At 34.1% G+C, this 16,317-nt stretch overlaps 2 protein-coding genes across 4 annotated transcripts in view; both read left to right on the plus strand.

The window, feature by feature from the left end:
* The window catches only part of LOC134720907 (uncharacterized), a 30,167-nt gene extending 18,637 nt beyond the window's left edge, over positions 1 to 11,530 (plus strand). The window contains exons 6-8 of one of the 3 annotated variants that reach the window (XM_063583470.1): positions 6,092 to 6,202; positions 9,510 to 9,591; positions 10,334 to 11,530. In XM_063583470.1, coding sequence (XP_063439540.1) covers positions 6,092 to 6,202; positions 9,510 to 9,580 — 182 coding nt within the window. In that variant the 3' untranslated portion in view covers positions 9,581 to 9,591; positions 10,334 to 11,530. The remainder of the gene's footprint in view (positions 1 to 6,091; positions 6,203 to 9,509; positions 9,592 to 10,333) is intronic. The other 2 variants (XM_063583469.1, XM_063583471.1) reach the window with 2 other exon arrangements.
* A 1,690-nt stretch (positions 11,531 to 13,220) lies between these two features.
* On the plus strand, positions 13,221 to 14,162 carry LOC134722397 (zinc finger BED domain-containing protein 4-like). The gene has a single exon (XM_063586015.1). It carries the CDS (start codon positions 13,221 to 13,223, stop codon positions 14,160 to 14,162), a length of 942 nt encoding a protein of 313 aa, XP_063442085.1.
* The last annotated feature ends 2,155 nt before the right edge of the window (positions 14,163 to 16,317 follow it).

Below are 16,317 nucleotides of genomic sequence, written 5' to 3' on the forward strand. Positions count from 1 at the left end.
CTGAACATAGAAAATGATAGTGCGAGTGGGGCATTCGTGTACTGAGGACACATTCTTGTTTGTTCAATTTTAATCAAATTTTTTTCATAATGTTCCTTATGAAATCCCGCAACTGTAATATTGCAACGGATTTAACATAGCCTTTACCGTTTCCGAGCTATAAGCGTCCAAAGTGGTGCTAGATCCCCAAAAACTAACTTTTTTATTTCTTGTCCGATTTCAATGGGTTTTTTTTTTTTGATTCCTCATGAAATTTTAAGCGATTTGAGCTAGGACCTACGGTTTCGGAGCTACAAGGGGCCAAAAGGGGCTAAAACTGCCTTCTCTTTTTTGTTCGTCAAATTTTTATTTTTCATCTTATTTTCATTTTGTTTTTTTCATTATGTTCCTTATGAAATTCCGCACCGATAGTATGCCAACGGACTTAACGTAGCTTTTACCGTTTCCGAGCTATTAGGGACCAAAGTGGTGCTAAATAAAAAAAAAAAACTTTTTTATTTCTCGTCCGATTTCAACGGTTTTTTTTTATGAAATTTCCAACTCAGAAAATTTTTACCGATTTGAGCTAGGACTTACGGTTTCTGAGCTACAAGGGGCTAAAAGGGCTAAAACGAACTTCTCTTTTTTGTTTGTCAAATTTTTATTTTTCATCTTATTTTGGTTTTGTTTTTTTCATTATGTTCCTTATGAACTTCCGCACCGATAGTATGTCAACGGATTTAACATAGCTTTTACCGTTTCCGAGCTATTAGGGGCCAAAGTGGTGCTAACTCCAAAAATAGAACTTTTTTATTTCTCGTCAAATTACAACATTTTTTTTGTTTGGATTCCTTAACAAATTACCAACCCGTTTGATTCTCTCCAAATTTAAGCTGGGACTTACGGTTTCCCTGCTACAAGGGTCTTAATTTCTGTGTCCAGTATATTACTGTGTCCAGCTAATTACTGTATCCAGCAAATTACTGTGTCCAGCACATTATTGTGTCCACTTTAGTAGTGTGTCAATACTTGCCCAAATGAACACTTGTCGACAACTGCGGTCGTATCATGCTGTGCTCGGCGAAGCTTTTTATTATGTATTAGTATAACAGTTGGAACAATACTGTATGTTTGGATTCCAAATATGGCAATTCCAACTTTGGTAAATTTCCTGAAAGTCTCAAAGACTGTTTAAATTTTGGAAATGTTCCTTGAAACTAATTGTGTTTTACAATAACATATAAAAAGATATGCACACTTGGATTTAAAAAAAATGCCAATTCCAGTTTTAAGAAAATTCCTGAAAGTCTCAAAGACTGGCAAATCTTTGAAAATGTTCTTCAAAACTTACTATTCTTACATTGCAAAAACAAACAAAATATTTTTGAATGTTCAGATTTCCATTTTTGGTAAATTTCCTGAAAGTCTCAAAGACTCATTAATTTTTCAAAATTTAACTTGCAATTAATCTCTTTTGCTACATTTTATTTATTGGAATTACATGGAACACTAAGATTTCAAAAAATTGCAATTCCAAGTTTTGTAAATTTTCTGAAAGTCTTAAAAAGACTGCTTGATTTTTGGAATCATTCTACAAGACTTACCATATATATATATCATAAAAACTAATGAAATGTTTTGAAATGCTCTGATTCCAAAAGTTGCAATTCCAACTTTGGTAAATTTCCTGAAAGTCTCAAAGACTAGTTAGTTTTTTAAATGAAACTTTTACGCTGATGCTTGTAAAATGGGTTAAAACAAGTCCAATGTTTAGTGTGGTATAATAAAACAATTATGTCCTTCATGAAAAGTTAATATCCAAAATTGTTAAATCTCGAAAGGGGGAATTTCCCTTTGGCTATGCCCGCAGGAAATAACCTCTTCCTCGATTTATCAATTTTGGATACAGTAAAACCTGTGTAAACCGGCCACCTCTGGGACCGTCAAAAAGGGCCGGTTTAGGCAGTGGGTCGGTTTATTCAGGTTTTCAGATTGACAGGAAGTCAGTGGTTCATGACGTCAGATATTTTACAGAACTGCATATTTCATGCAATTAACAAATAATAAGCTTGTATAGTACAGTAGATTACTGACATATTATAAATTAGTGTATTGAATAATAGAAAATTCTGAAACTAATTTTATTTAACCTAGAGTGCCGATGATTTGAACACAATATATATTTGGACATGTCCCTGCTTTTTACCATTTTTCTACGAACGAAACATCTTCAATCATTGCTCTCATTGGTATGAGAAAGTTAAGAAATCCATCATCTTTGGAATTTGAAAAATGATTCATACATTTAATGTTTGTGAAGAAATACTCATATGAAGTTAAAGTTTCTGGCTCGTCCGCTTCATTTTCACTTTCGCAGATTTTGTTTGCGTCGGAATCTCCACATTGTTTGAATTGATAAACACGAGTTGTTTTTCTGTCCATCATAAGTTTCCTCCGTAGGCATTGAAGATTAATTTTCCATAGCAGTTATTTCGTTTCAAAAGTGGTTGGATCTCTGTCGACTTGATCAGTTGATTGACATCAATCAATACCGTTATGATAAAAGGCCAAACCGGTTTTGACAGGTAATAATTAAAGTAATTTACTGTATTGGGACTAGATAATTAGATCGGAATTCCGAATAGACAGGGTCCGGTTTACAAGGGACATTTTTGCAAAGAATATTAAGGGAAGGAAGTGGGACTTTAATTTTCGGCCGGAATTGACAGGAAACCGGATTACTCAGGGTCCGGTTTTCACAGGTTTGACTGTATTAACTTTCCATGAAGGTCATAATTGTATATTATACAATTTATGACTTTTGATGAGGTGGATACAAGGATTTATTTACCTTGTACAAATATTTCATGTGATTAAGGTCAATATTTAAGAAATAGTTCAAGACACTGAGGGCCTTTTGGAGTGGCCTGCCAGTCCATATATTACAATTTGGCCTAAAGTTTCAATGAACAATTTCTTTAATTATACTTTCAACTGTCCTTTACAGTAACATGACTATCAATCTTTATTTTTAAAATTTTGTAAAAAAAAAAATGAGTCTTTCATTGATATTTTATTGTAATAATTTGATACATTATTTAGTTTTACCCCCGCTTAAAAAAACGGGGTATATAGTATTCGTTGTGTCCGTCCGTTCATCCTTCCGTCCCTAAACTACTGAAGGGAATTCCATGAAACTGTCAGAGAATCTTTGTTACATGTTCCCATTGTGCACCTCCTAATTTAGATTTTGATCCTACCAATTTCTGCGGTTTCCAATAGCAAATCATGGACTTTGTCTGTCCCTTCGTCCGTCATACTAAGCCATCCTGTTTACGGACTTAGTACATATATTAAACATATGGCTGTTAATGAAAAACATGTTCGACTGTATTGACTAATATCTCAAAAACCATTCATTGCAAACAGAGAAAATGTGACAAGGACAAAAATGTTCAGAATGACAAGATCTATTTAATTTATATTTATGTCAAAATTGTTGGATACTCCTGCATAGGGGTTATTGGCCATAAATGACAGTTTTTGGCAAATTTGAATGCTTTTGGCTATTATCTCATAAACTATTATCACTGTGCTTAAACGGCTGTGGGTAACTTAAGTTACCCACAGCCCAATATGGCGGCGTAAAATAATGCGATTTTAATTTTATCAAATATCTTTAGATTTACGCATTAATAATTCTTTACAAGTTGTCAATGTATTGTATCTAAGGCAAAATAATCAACTGAAAACAAAAAATGTAATGCATTTTGTCTTAGCTTAGCCTAAGAACAATTTTAAAAATGGCAAAAGATGTCCGTAACTTTTCTTAACCGAAAACTCTGGCCGTGGGTAATTTTTCTGTTGTAGCCTTTGGATGCATAATTTTTGCGTATATAAGGATTCTTTATACATAATGATCTGACATTTGTTTTCCTTTTCCACGGACACCGAAGAAAATGACACTCACAAACATGGGGATAATACCAACTTAAGCGCTTAACTTTGGTCCGTTTAGCTGTGCTGGATGTACAAATACACAGTCAGGTCCGGTCAGATTAGGGACATTAAATCCGATGCCTCGTATAGGAAGAGTGCCACGCTCTCTACGTTCATGAAAATATAACATAAAATTGCGTACCAATACAGGATAATTTGTACATTAAACATGCAATAAACTTCAGCATTTCAGCTACTGCAATTTACAATCATTAGATCTGCAAGTTACACGCATCCGCTTTACAAGTTAAGGGCATCTAAACTGTAGAAAAAGCAGCAGGTACACGCATCTTACAGCTCACTAAGAGCTTTAAAAATGAAATAGCTAGACATATAATAAACATGATTCTGGTCTATATTAAATCTTGAGACACTGACCTTTTCCTAAATTGCAAAATTCAACAATTGTAACAATTTTATAGGCTTAAAAGCTAGAAAATATAATGCCCATATTTTCGTATGCCATCTACGGCTAACCGTAACTGCATTTACGGGCATTGGCTTTATACCAGTGATTTTCCACTATTAACAGCTACCGAAGGAGAGACAGGGTTTCAAAGAACTCAATAAATCATTATCCCAGTAGAAATTTTATTTTCAACTGTTTGAAGAAAAACAACAATGTGATCCTGGCAAATCTATTTGAAATTACATATATGTAATTGCACTATGTTTCGATGAGTAACACAAGTAAATAATGAAGAAAGTTTATTAACCCAACTAGTCTTGGTTTCTTAAAAAATAAGGCTAAGATATTTTCATTGTTTCAGTATTAATGTACGGTTTATTCCCTTTTGTAATTTCATCTGAAAATTTGAATATTGGCACCGCATAGAAGAAAAACATTTAAGCTACATGTTCAGATTTTTCGGCTTCTTAATATTCATCTTAAACTAGTTGATTAAGGACAGCCGTGGTTTGTTATTGTAAAAATGTATGTTGCAGTACTGTGTTGCTGTAATTTTATGAGTAAAACAGACAGAGTGATATCACATATAATCTAGAATAAAAAATGTTGAAGGGGTTTAGTGTTTTGCTTTAAGGGATCGTTTCGAAAATTGGAACTTCTGACTATGAATTCCCCTTGCCGTTTTTGGGAATAAGTAAGGCGTTAACCTTTACTCTTTACTGTAACTAAATGTAGTAGTATACCAACTTACGATATTTCATAGCTTACCTTTATATTTTTGTGTATAACAATATAAATTCTGAGAAAAGTTAAAGACACATCATGAAGTTACGGACATCTCTGTAAATTACGTAAAAAAAGTTACGGATATCTCTTGTAAAAGTTACGTACCTCTTTTGGACTTTTAAAATCAGTTGTTTTTCGACTTATTGTTTTATACTTGAGTTATTTCTACTTTTATTAGTGCGGGCGAAACTGATATACATCTTCTTGAAAGCTTTATCTTCGTTAAACAACTTTGTTTTGCTTTAAAATAACTAAAATCTATATAAACAGAAGATGTCTTGCGCCATCTTGGGCTGTGGGTAACTTAAGTTACCCACAGCTGTTTAAGCACAGTGATTATAGATAGAAAAAAAAATATTTTAGATTGCAAATATGTTCAGCAATAAAAGCTCTACACACAGTTCAAATGACCACTTGTTATTGGATTTATTGCCCTTAAATGTTTATTACTTGTTTATTACCATATCCTCTATTTTTATATTTTCACCGATTTTAGTGCTTTAAAAAGTATCTTTTAAACTGTTATAGATATATTGAAAGTTTGAACAGCAAAAATGTTAAGTAGGACAAGATCTAAAAAATACAGCCAGTGGGTCTATAATCATCCTCAAAGGAAGATTTAGACAAATTTGAAAACAGGTGAGCGACACAGGCTCCTTGGAGCCTCTAGTTACCTTTCTTGCAATAGTTACTAGCTGGTTCGTGTCAAGCGCAAAATTATTATGATTTACATTCAGAGTGGAATTGGTAACGACACGGACACATAAATATTCTGAAATATAAAACAGCAATACAAGACTTGACACAGCTTGTTTTTTTTTTTTTTGTCAGATCATACATTACTTTTTTTATTTTGGTCCTGGTAATGAAACAGTTGATAGTGAAACATCTGTCAAATATGATATTCATCTTTTGCAGATCTACCAACAATGGAAACTCCAATTTCCTATCCAAAAAGGAAAAGAATTCCTAGAAAAATATATACTCCAAGCAGCAGTAAAGTAGCTGAAAAGCAAGAAAACAAGAAAAGTAAGAATTGCTGATTTGTATTATTGGTTTCTGTTTTGGTCACTTAGCCTGAAAGGCTTGCAAGTTTTTGCCATCACTAAGCATTTTCATCCATTATTTATCGTCTATCTGTTGTCCATCCATCCATAATTTATGTTTTATTTTGTTCTAAAACATCAAACGGACAGATGGATCAGTATAAACAATATGCCCTTCACTTATTGTCACGGTGGCACGAAAAAGGCGTCTAATTTTCCATCTAGTTGTAATTTGACCATGTCATGAATATTGTCCAAGTCCCTTCCAACAACAATCGTCAATTTAAGGAAAAAAAATCCAGTAAATTTTCAAAAGTTGTAGGCTAAAAAATATCTTTAAACCTGAATTTCTTTTTATATTAAATAAAATTGACAATTTCGATTTTCAGTTATGTCAAAAGTAGTCATATTTTTTCCAACAAAGTGAATTTTTACAGATTTGAGCTAGGACTTAAGGTTTCAGAGCTAAAAGGGGCTAAAACGGACTTCTCTTTTTTGTTCATGAAATTTTTAATTTTCATATTTTCATTTTGATTTTTTCATTTTTCATTGTTTTCCTTATGAACTTTTGCACTGGTAGAGTCTCGACGGATTTAACGTAGCTTGTACCGTTTCCGAGCTATTAGGGGCCAAAGTGGTGCTCAATCCCAAAAAACAAACTTTTTTATTTCTCGTCCGATTTCAAAGGTTTTTTTTTCTTCTTTAGAGTCCTTATCGAATTTCCAACATAGAGAATTTTAGCAGATTTGAGCTAGGACTTGCAGTTCTTCCAACCTGTTAGGGGCCAAAGTGGTGCTTTTTAGTACTAATGTAATTTCTGTGTCCAGCAAATTACTGTGTCAAGCATATTATTGTGTCCACTTTAGAAGTGTGTCAACACTTGCCCAAATGAACACTTGTCGACCATTGCGGTCGTATCATGGTGCACTCGGCCAAGCTCTTTATTCTTGTATGTCGTTCATGAATTCAAAAATGCTTCATCCAATTGAACTGAAATTTTAAAATTGGGCTGGAATTGGTAATGTCTGGTTACCTTTTGTTTTTTTCCAATTTTGCGATGTGTCCAGAGTATGGGACTTTGATTTTTACAAAAAAATCCATTTTTCTTGAATGTCGTACAGTAACTCAAAAATGCTTCATCCGATTAATCCGAAATTTTATAATTAGGCTAGAATAGGTAATGCCTGGTTCTCTTTCGTTTTTTTTCTGATTTTTCTATATGTTGTTCTAGAGTTGTGGGACTTTGGTGTTAAAAAAATGCGTTTTTCTTGTATGTTGTACACTAATTCAAAAATGCTTCATCCGATTGAATTGAAATTTTAAAATTAGGCTGGAATTTGTAATGCCTGGTTCCCTTTCACTTTTTATTAGCTCACCTGACCTGAAAGATCAACTGAGCTATTCCCATCACTTGGCGTCCGTCGTCGTCGTCCGTTAACTTTTAACAAAAATCTTCTCCTCTGCAACTGCCAGGCCAAATGGAACGAAACCTAGCCACAATCATCCTTAGGGTATGATGTCCATGTCAGTCAACCAAGATGGCCGCCAGGGCTAAAAATAGAACATAGGGGTAAAATGCAAATATTGACTAATTTCTTGAAAACCATTGCAGATAGAGAAAATCTGACATAGGCAAAAATGTTCAGAATGTCAAAATCTACCTAAGTTCCATTTATGCCAAAATTGTTTGATGCCCTCGCAAAGGGGTTATTGCCCATAAATGATGATTTTTGGCCAATTTTAACGTTTTTGACTATTTAAGAAATAATTCATGGCAGCCATGGTTTATTGGAGATTTTAACATGGGTTGCATTGTTTGTGTAAAATTTTAATCCCAAGTGTTAGCGAGGGTTAAAATTTCGCAAATAATAATTTTCTCCTCTGAAACTACCAGGTCAAATGGAACCAATCTTGGCCACAATCATCCTTATGGTATCTATTTTTAAAATTATATCCGTAGTCCTTGACGGGCAACCAACATGGCTGCCAAGGCCAAAATTTAATAGATGTATATCATGCTAAAATTGTCATATTTCTTGCATTTTATATATAAAAAACCTGTACTCAATTTCCTTTTGTTTTCACAATTCCCTTTATTATCCAATGCTACATACTATTATGCTGCGATTGGTAAGCACCTATGTTTCCATGAAGTGCCAGCGCTGCAGGTCCAGAGCCGACTTTGCTCTTGTTCTTTCCCATTTTCATACTTAACAAGTTTTCTTTTCATGGTCTGTATGTTTATATTATTGGCAAGTGTTAACTAGAGATCAAAAGAGGTCAGGGCATCAACTTAATCGGAATAAAAATTAGCATGGTTATAAATGCCACTTGGCTAAGTACATGTAATTAAGACAATATAAAAGAAAAAACACACCTGTCATATTTTAAATTTCTCTTTAATTACCGTTATCAGTGCCAGCTAAGTAAATTAACAGTAATAATTATACCCCCGCTCCGAAGGAGAGGGGGGGTATAGTGTTTTACCTCTGTCCGTCCGTCCGTCAGTCAGTCCGTCCTCTGTCAGTCCATCCGTAACACTTTTTTGTAACACTTTTCTCAGCTACTATGTATTACAGCTATTAGATATTTGGTATCAAGCATCAGGTTGGGGTGCTGTACCGTGTAAGTGGTTTTCAGGTCTGGTGCTCATCTACTTCCTGTTTACAGACTTAGTACATATATTAGACATAGGGGTATTAATGAAAAATTTTCATAACACTTTTCTCAACTACTATGTATCACAGCTATTAGATATTTGGTATCAAGCATCAGGTTGGGGTGCTGTACCATGTAAACGGTTTTCAGGTCTGTCGCTCTTCTACTTCCTGTTTACAGACTTAGTACATAAATTAGACAGGGATATTAATGAAAAATTTTCGTAAGACTTTTCTCTGCTACTATGAATCACAGCTATTTGATATTTGATATCAAGCATCAGGTTGGGGTGCTGTACTGTGTAAGCGGTTTTCAGGTCTGTCGCTCTTCAACTTCCTGTTTACGGACTTAGTACATAAATTAGACAGGGATATTAATGAAAAATTTTCGTAACACTTTTCTCAACTACTATGTATTACAGCTATTAGATATTTGTTATCAAGTATCAGGTTGGGGTGCTGTATTGTTTAAGTGGTTTTCAGGTCTGCTGCTCTTCTACTTCCTGTTTACGAACTTGCAGATCCTATAATGATATGGTTAGCGGGGGTAGACTTTTGTGAGTAATAGCTCACAGTTCATCTTGTTTAATATTTAATTCCTATCTTGAACCTATAATAATAATGAATTAATAGAAGTTGTATCACTCAAAACTGGCAAGAGAAAAAGGAAGGCTCCTTCAACTTTCACACCAAGTGATTGGTAAGTATCAAAAATGTAAGTACACATTGATTAACTTTGGTTAAAAGTTTACGTCCGAGTTCATTTCTCAGATACTATGTGGCCTAGGATCATGTAATTTGATGTGGGGATGTAACTTTGCAAGCCTGTCAGCATCAATACCAAAATAGGTCAATTTGACCTCCATTTCATGCTTGATTGACTTTGGTTAAAGTTTACGTCCGAGTTCATTTCTCAGATACTATGTGGCCTAGGATCATGTAACTTGATGTGGGGATGTAACTTTGCGAGCCTGTCAGCATCCATACCAAAATAGGTCAATTTGACCTACATTTCATGCTTGATTGACTTTGGTTAAAGTTTACGTCGAAGTTCATTTCTTAGATACTATGTGGCCTAGGATCATATAACTTGATGTGGGAGTGTAACTTTGGGAGCCTGTCAGCATCCATACCAAAATTGGTCAATTTGACCTACATTTCATGCTTTTATTGACTTTGGTTAAAGTTTACATCCGAGTTCATTTCTCGGATACTTTATGACCTAGGATCGTGTCACTTGATGTGGGGATGTAACTTTGGGAGCCTGTCAGCATCCATACCAAAATAGGTCAATTTGACCTACATTTCATGCTTGATTGACTTTGGTTAAAGTTTATGTCGAGTTCATTTCTCAGTCACTATATGGTCTAGGATCATGTAATTTGACCTACATTTCATGCATAGTTGACCCTCCTTAGCTTAAAGCTCTTACTTTTATGAATTATTGTGTTTTATAGGTTTGTCTTAGGTACAAAGAATGTTGCAGATGAGGCGAACTTTGTAATCATGGATTACCCTATGTTTTAGCAAGGCACATTCACTGATCATACAAGGTTAGTGCCCTGAGGGGCATTTCTAGAATTATACAGGCCCTGGAGATAGTTTTTGATTTGAAGGAGAATTCAATTTGTGTTTCTTTGGACATCTATAACAGCATCCTGTTACAATTATATCTTCTTAGGTTTTGCTCTTTTGATATAAATTACATGAGTTAAAAAGTAGTCTTAGATTTAGAGTGCACTTATTGGCAGTTATATGCATGTATTACTTTTGCTTATATAAAGAGGTTTATAGCATTGTATATGAAAATCTCTGTTAATATCGACCTACAGGGGATGCATGATGCCTTGATTTATAAAGGTGAATCTAAATTTATAAAGGTTTGTTGTTATCTTGAATTGTGTCACATTTTCTTGTTTAGGGGCTTTTTACAGCTTACTTTATGTTGTGGATTCTTGTCCATTGTTGAAAGCCGTACGGTAACCTGTAGATAAATTTTTATTTGTACTTGGAACCTTTCCAGATGACTGTCTCATTGACAATCATACCACATCCTCTATTCTTATAACTAACTTGATAAGAAAATATAAAGTGCATCTTGAAAAAAAGCCATGGGATAAATATCAAAAAGGGATGTAGCTAGTCTATATTGTTATTGATATGCTTGTATTATACGCCTTAAATCATACTTTTCCTATAGAATATTCAAAATCTGCACTTCAAACTAATGAATTACACTATACAAAGGATGTATACGACAAAAGTTTAATCACATTATCAGCTGAAGTTCTGTTCACCCATAAAACATGGACAGTTGAAGATTTGGAAATTTTCTGAAAATACTGTGTAAAATTAATATAATAGTTAATACTTGTTTCATATGACATTTTACTTGCTTGTTTGTTGTGTATAAGGTATTGTTTTTTATTTCTTTGGTCAACTCACCTTTTTGTATATTATTTTATGTATATAATTTTGTTTTGAGGACTCCCAATAGATTAGCTAAATTGTATGGGGTAATCCTCAGTTGGTAGAGTATTTTGTCTTGCTTCTACAGTTTTCAGGCATCAAATTTTTATTGTATTTATGTTCATATATATATGTAAATACTTGCATGTCCTAATGCTTAACTGGCAGGTCGAAACTTTCCTGGTTCAGTTTAAATTAAACTTAGAATTATTTATTTTTATTTGTTGTCAAATATTAAATATCCTCTGAATACAATTTTTGAAATGAAAATAAAAATTGATGATTTTTAAAAAATTAAAAGCTCAAGTTTGGAATAGTTATGTACATTAACAATTATGTACTAACTTTGAGAACCAGGAAGGTCTCAGGGAAAGTCAGATGATATAGATATTTCTTGAAACCATGAATTTGATTCCTACCCTGACTGATGAGACCAAATGGAAGCAAATTTATGGGTATATAAATTTCTAGTTTTAAGCTCACCTGACCTAAAGGGCCAAGTGAGCTATTTCTATCACTTGGCGTCCGTCGTCGTCTGTCATCGTCAGTCCTTTAACTTTTTCAAAGATCTTCTTCTCTGAAACTGCCAAGCCAAAATGGAACCAAACTTGGCCACAATCATCCTTAGGGTAACTAGTTTAAATGTTGTGAACGACATTTCTGCCGGACAACCAACATGGCTGCCAAGGCTAAAAATAGAACATAGGGGTAAAATGCAAATATTAACTGCCATCTTGGAAACTGTAACAGATTGAGAAAATCTGACAGGGTGACAAATGTTCAGATTGACAAGATCTACCTTAGTTACTTTTGAGTTAAAATTGTCGGATGGCCCCCGCATAGGGGTTATTGCATATAAAAGACTATTTTTGGCCAATTTTAATGTTTTTGGCTATTATCTAATAAGTTTTAATAGATAGAAAAAAAATTAAAAATTGCAAAAATGATCAGCAATAAAAGCTCTACAAACAAGTCATTGATCACTTAATATTAGTGTTGTCAACGGTTAACCGGTTAACCGGTTAACCGGTCGAACGACCGAATACCGAATACCAAAAACGCTTACCGGTTAACCGGACCTTTTTAAAATTTTAATAAAATTGATGTAAATGTGTACTGAAATCATTAGTAAATAATGTGAAATGATTGTACGAATTGATTGGTACTTGATTAGACAGATCAATTGTTCAGTTTATTGATTAATCTTGTTAACCTTGAAAACATTTAAATTTTATTACTTAATTAGCACATAGACAACTTGTCTGTCAGCTCCGGGCAAGTATAATGTAAACATAATTAGCATATTAAGTTTATTTTGAACAGTTGTAAGCTGAACATGCTGAATAAATTTTACGATTTAGTTTATTTCTTCACTTTGACTTTATATTGTGTGTGCGTACATGTAAATATGCCACCTCCGTCATCTAAGGCTTGGTCTTTTTTTAAACGTAATGCCGACTCCAAAATAGTGAAATGCAAACTATGTGAAATGGAATTAGTCTATACTGGTGGTACAAGTAATATGCTGAATCATCTGAAGTTAAAGCATCCCAATGACTTTTCTGAAACGCCTGAGAAAGTTAAGCAGTCATCGGTTTTAGACTTTGTTCAGACACCCAGATCTAGAAGATTTTCGTCTACTCAATCTGAACTAATAACAAATTCAATAGTGGATATGATTATATTGGATTACCTACCCATTCGCATTGTTGAGGGAAAAGGATTTTCAAAACTTATGTCGATAATAGCTCCAGAATTTAAAATTCCGTCTAGAAATACTATAAAATCCAGAATAGAAAAGTCATATAGTGACAAAAAAGAGAGTTTGATTAAAGAGTTAAATCTCATTGACAGCGTATCCCTTACTTCTGATACATGGACATCGAATGCTACAAAAAGCTTTTTAACAGTCCAGAACATCACGTTGACAAAGACTGGAATTTACAGTCAAATGTGCTTGTTACTCGTGAAATGCCTGAACGCCATACAGGCGAAAATCTTGCTGAACGACTGAAATCTACAATTTCAGAGTTTGAATTGGACGGTAAAATTGTGAGTTCTGTACATGACAATGCTAGGAACATGAATTGTGCATCAGAGAAATGTGACTTTGACGATATGAGATGCTTTGGTCATACCATTCAGCTTTGCATTAAACCATGCTTGGAAATACCCGCTATTGCCAAACTTACTTCACGTGCTCGTAAGTTAGTGGGACATTTCAAGCATTCAACTACAATAACTGCAGAAATGAGGAAAAGACAAAAGTTGTTCGGACTAAGACAGAACGAACTTATACAAGACGTAGTTACGAGATGGAATTCGACTCAGCTAATGATTGAACGCCTATGTGAACAACGCAGAGTTATTACGGATGTAATGCTAGATACAACTGTTACTAAAAAATGTGACACACATATGCTTCTCAAAGATCATGAGTGGGATTATCTGGTTGAAATTTCCGCAGTATTGAAGCAAATGTCTCATGTTACAACATACATGTGTCTGGAAAAGGACGTATCAGCCTCTGTAATGCTTCCTATTGTCAACGGACTCTTAAAAAAACACCTAAAAAACTCTGAAGAGGATAGTGCTCTTGCGCATAAAATGAAAGCAAGTATTTCGGAAGAACTCATCACCCGCTTTAAACCGTATGACATTGAAACTGCATCTACACAGCATGCTTTAGCGTCCTTACTTGATCCGAGGCATAGAACACTTAACTTTTTCTCCCCAGAACAAAAAAAAGTCGCCATTGAAATGTTAGAGTCCAAGTTAGACGATGTGCCATTAAAGCCCGCAGTTAAAACGTCATAAAAAAACCTTGGAACTGAAGTTGACAAGCAACCAGCCAAGAAACAAAGAGTCCAACGATCTTTGGACTTTCTTTTGTTTGACACCGACGAAGATACGTCCTTTCAAGATGAATCGGAAATGTCCTTATACATCAAGGAGCGTGCTGTGCAAGATTCAAACCCACTCGAGTGGTGGAAAGAAAATAATTGTAAATTCCCCAGACTCTTTGTGTTAGCTAGACAATATTTAAGTATTCCTGCTACCTCTGTTCCGTCAGAACGAATCTTTTCATGCGCGGGTCTCATTGTTACTAAACTGAGAAATCGACTATCTTCCTCTGTAATCGACCAGATAATATTCCTGAATAAAAACTATGTACCCGAGGAAAAATGTGAATAACTCTTCTTTCGTTCTTTCTAAATGTACATACTTATAAATTTGTTTTTTTTGTAATTTATTACATATTGAAATCCTAATTGTGTTAGTGTTTGCATTATTGTGTTATAATACCCTGGGATAAATGTCAATTTATTGTATCATAAAACCAGTCATTCGTAAAGTACTTTGTATAAGACTTTGAACATCAACGTAACTACCGGTTAACCGGTTAATCGGTCGAACGATTATTCGGTTAACCGGTTAGGCATAATTGTTCAATTTGACAACACTACTTAATATGAAGATTTTGTTTGAGAAATGAAATACACGTAATTGTAAATACTAAGATTGGTGAGATCAAAGAGTATCATAGAAAATAAGTGAATTTTTACAGATCTGAGCTAGGACTTAAGGGTTCAGAGCTAAAAGAGGCTAAAACGGACTTCTCTTTTTTTTCATGAAATTTATATTTTTCATCTTATTTTCATTTTGATTTTTTCATTGTTTTCCTTATGAACTTCTGCACTGATAGAGTCTCGAAGGATTTAACGTAGCTTGTACCGTTTCCGAGCTATTTGGGGCCAAAGTGGTGCTCAATCCCAAAAAACAAACTTTTTTATTTCTCGTCCAATTTCAAAGGTTTTTTTTTTCTTTAGAGTCCTTATGAAATTTCCAACAGAGAATTTTAGCTAGGACTTGCAGTTTTTCCAACCTATTAAGGGCCAAAGTGGTGCTTTTTAGTACTAATGAAATTTCTGTGTCCAGCAAATTACTGTGTCAAACATATTATTGTGTCCACTTTAGAAGTGTGTCAACACTTGTCGATCATTGCGGTCATATCATGGTGCACTCGGCCAAGCTCTTTATTCTTGTATGTCGTTCATGAATTCAAAAATGCTTCATCCAATTGAACTGAAATTTTAAAATTAGGCTGGTAATGTCTGGTTACCTTTTTTTTTCCAATTTTGCGATGTGTCCAGAGTTATGGGACTTTGATTTTTTTAAAAATGCCATATTTCTTGAATGTCGTACAGTAACTCAAAAATGCTTCATCTGATTAATCCGAAAATTTTAAAGAGAAAAGATTCCTGCATGGGATGATAAAGTTTTTTGACAGAGAGTTTTATTCCAAAGTACAGAAATTTTGCTCTAAAAGTTGGGTAATTTTTGTTTTTATAGAAATCTACCGCAGAATTTTTCACTTCATGACGCAATTTCACGCCTACCAATCTCTCTCATTCACCACCAAATGTGATGCAAAGAAATTAATGAGAGAGACATCCGGAGCTGAATGAGAGAGATACATTTTAGATCAATTAGAGGTAAGTGTGTAAATTAAAACCTCTTACTCAAATTGTTTTAAAAATCAGAGAATGCTATTCTGTGGCAAATTCATTTCTCTATACTATCACGTGAAATGACTGTTTCAAGTTTCAGTTATACATCAAAACCTGAAATCGTCTTTCTGGAGACCTTAATTATCATGTTTACCTGAATCAGTCGACATTGCAAAAGCAATGCGGTGTCTGCCTTTTTGATTTTTCTCTATTTTCGGTATAACTTTACCATTTGCATCTCAATTTGTAAAAATAGAGGAATAATACCTGGAGTGTTTTTTATAATATGGTTTTATTTTTCCAATGGTGTATATGATCAGTATTTTCAAATTTGCTCATTGATAAAGGTAACTTTTGCATGAATGGTGACTTGGCTTAGAACGGCATAGGCATGAATAAAAAACGGTCATAATACAAGACACAAATTCACTGTGGTCACCTCAAGTTTTTCAACAGGGTAT

This window comes from Mytilus trossulus, chromosome 6 (assembly GCF_036588685.1).
Source record: "Mytilus trossulus isolate FHL-02 chromosome 6, PNRI_Mtr1.1.1.hap1, whole genome shotgun sequence".
Classification (NCBI taxonomy): Eukaryota; Metazoa; Mollusca; class Bivalvia; order Mytilida; family Mytilidae; genus Mytilus; species Mytilus trossulus.

Bases quoted from the DNA above. Each gene is read 5' to 3' on its own strand.
- LOC134722397 (XM_063586015.1), top strand. From the start codon at position 13,221: ATGGACATCGAATGCTACAAAAAGCTTTTTAACAGTCCAGAACATCAC.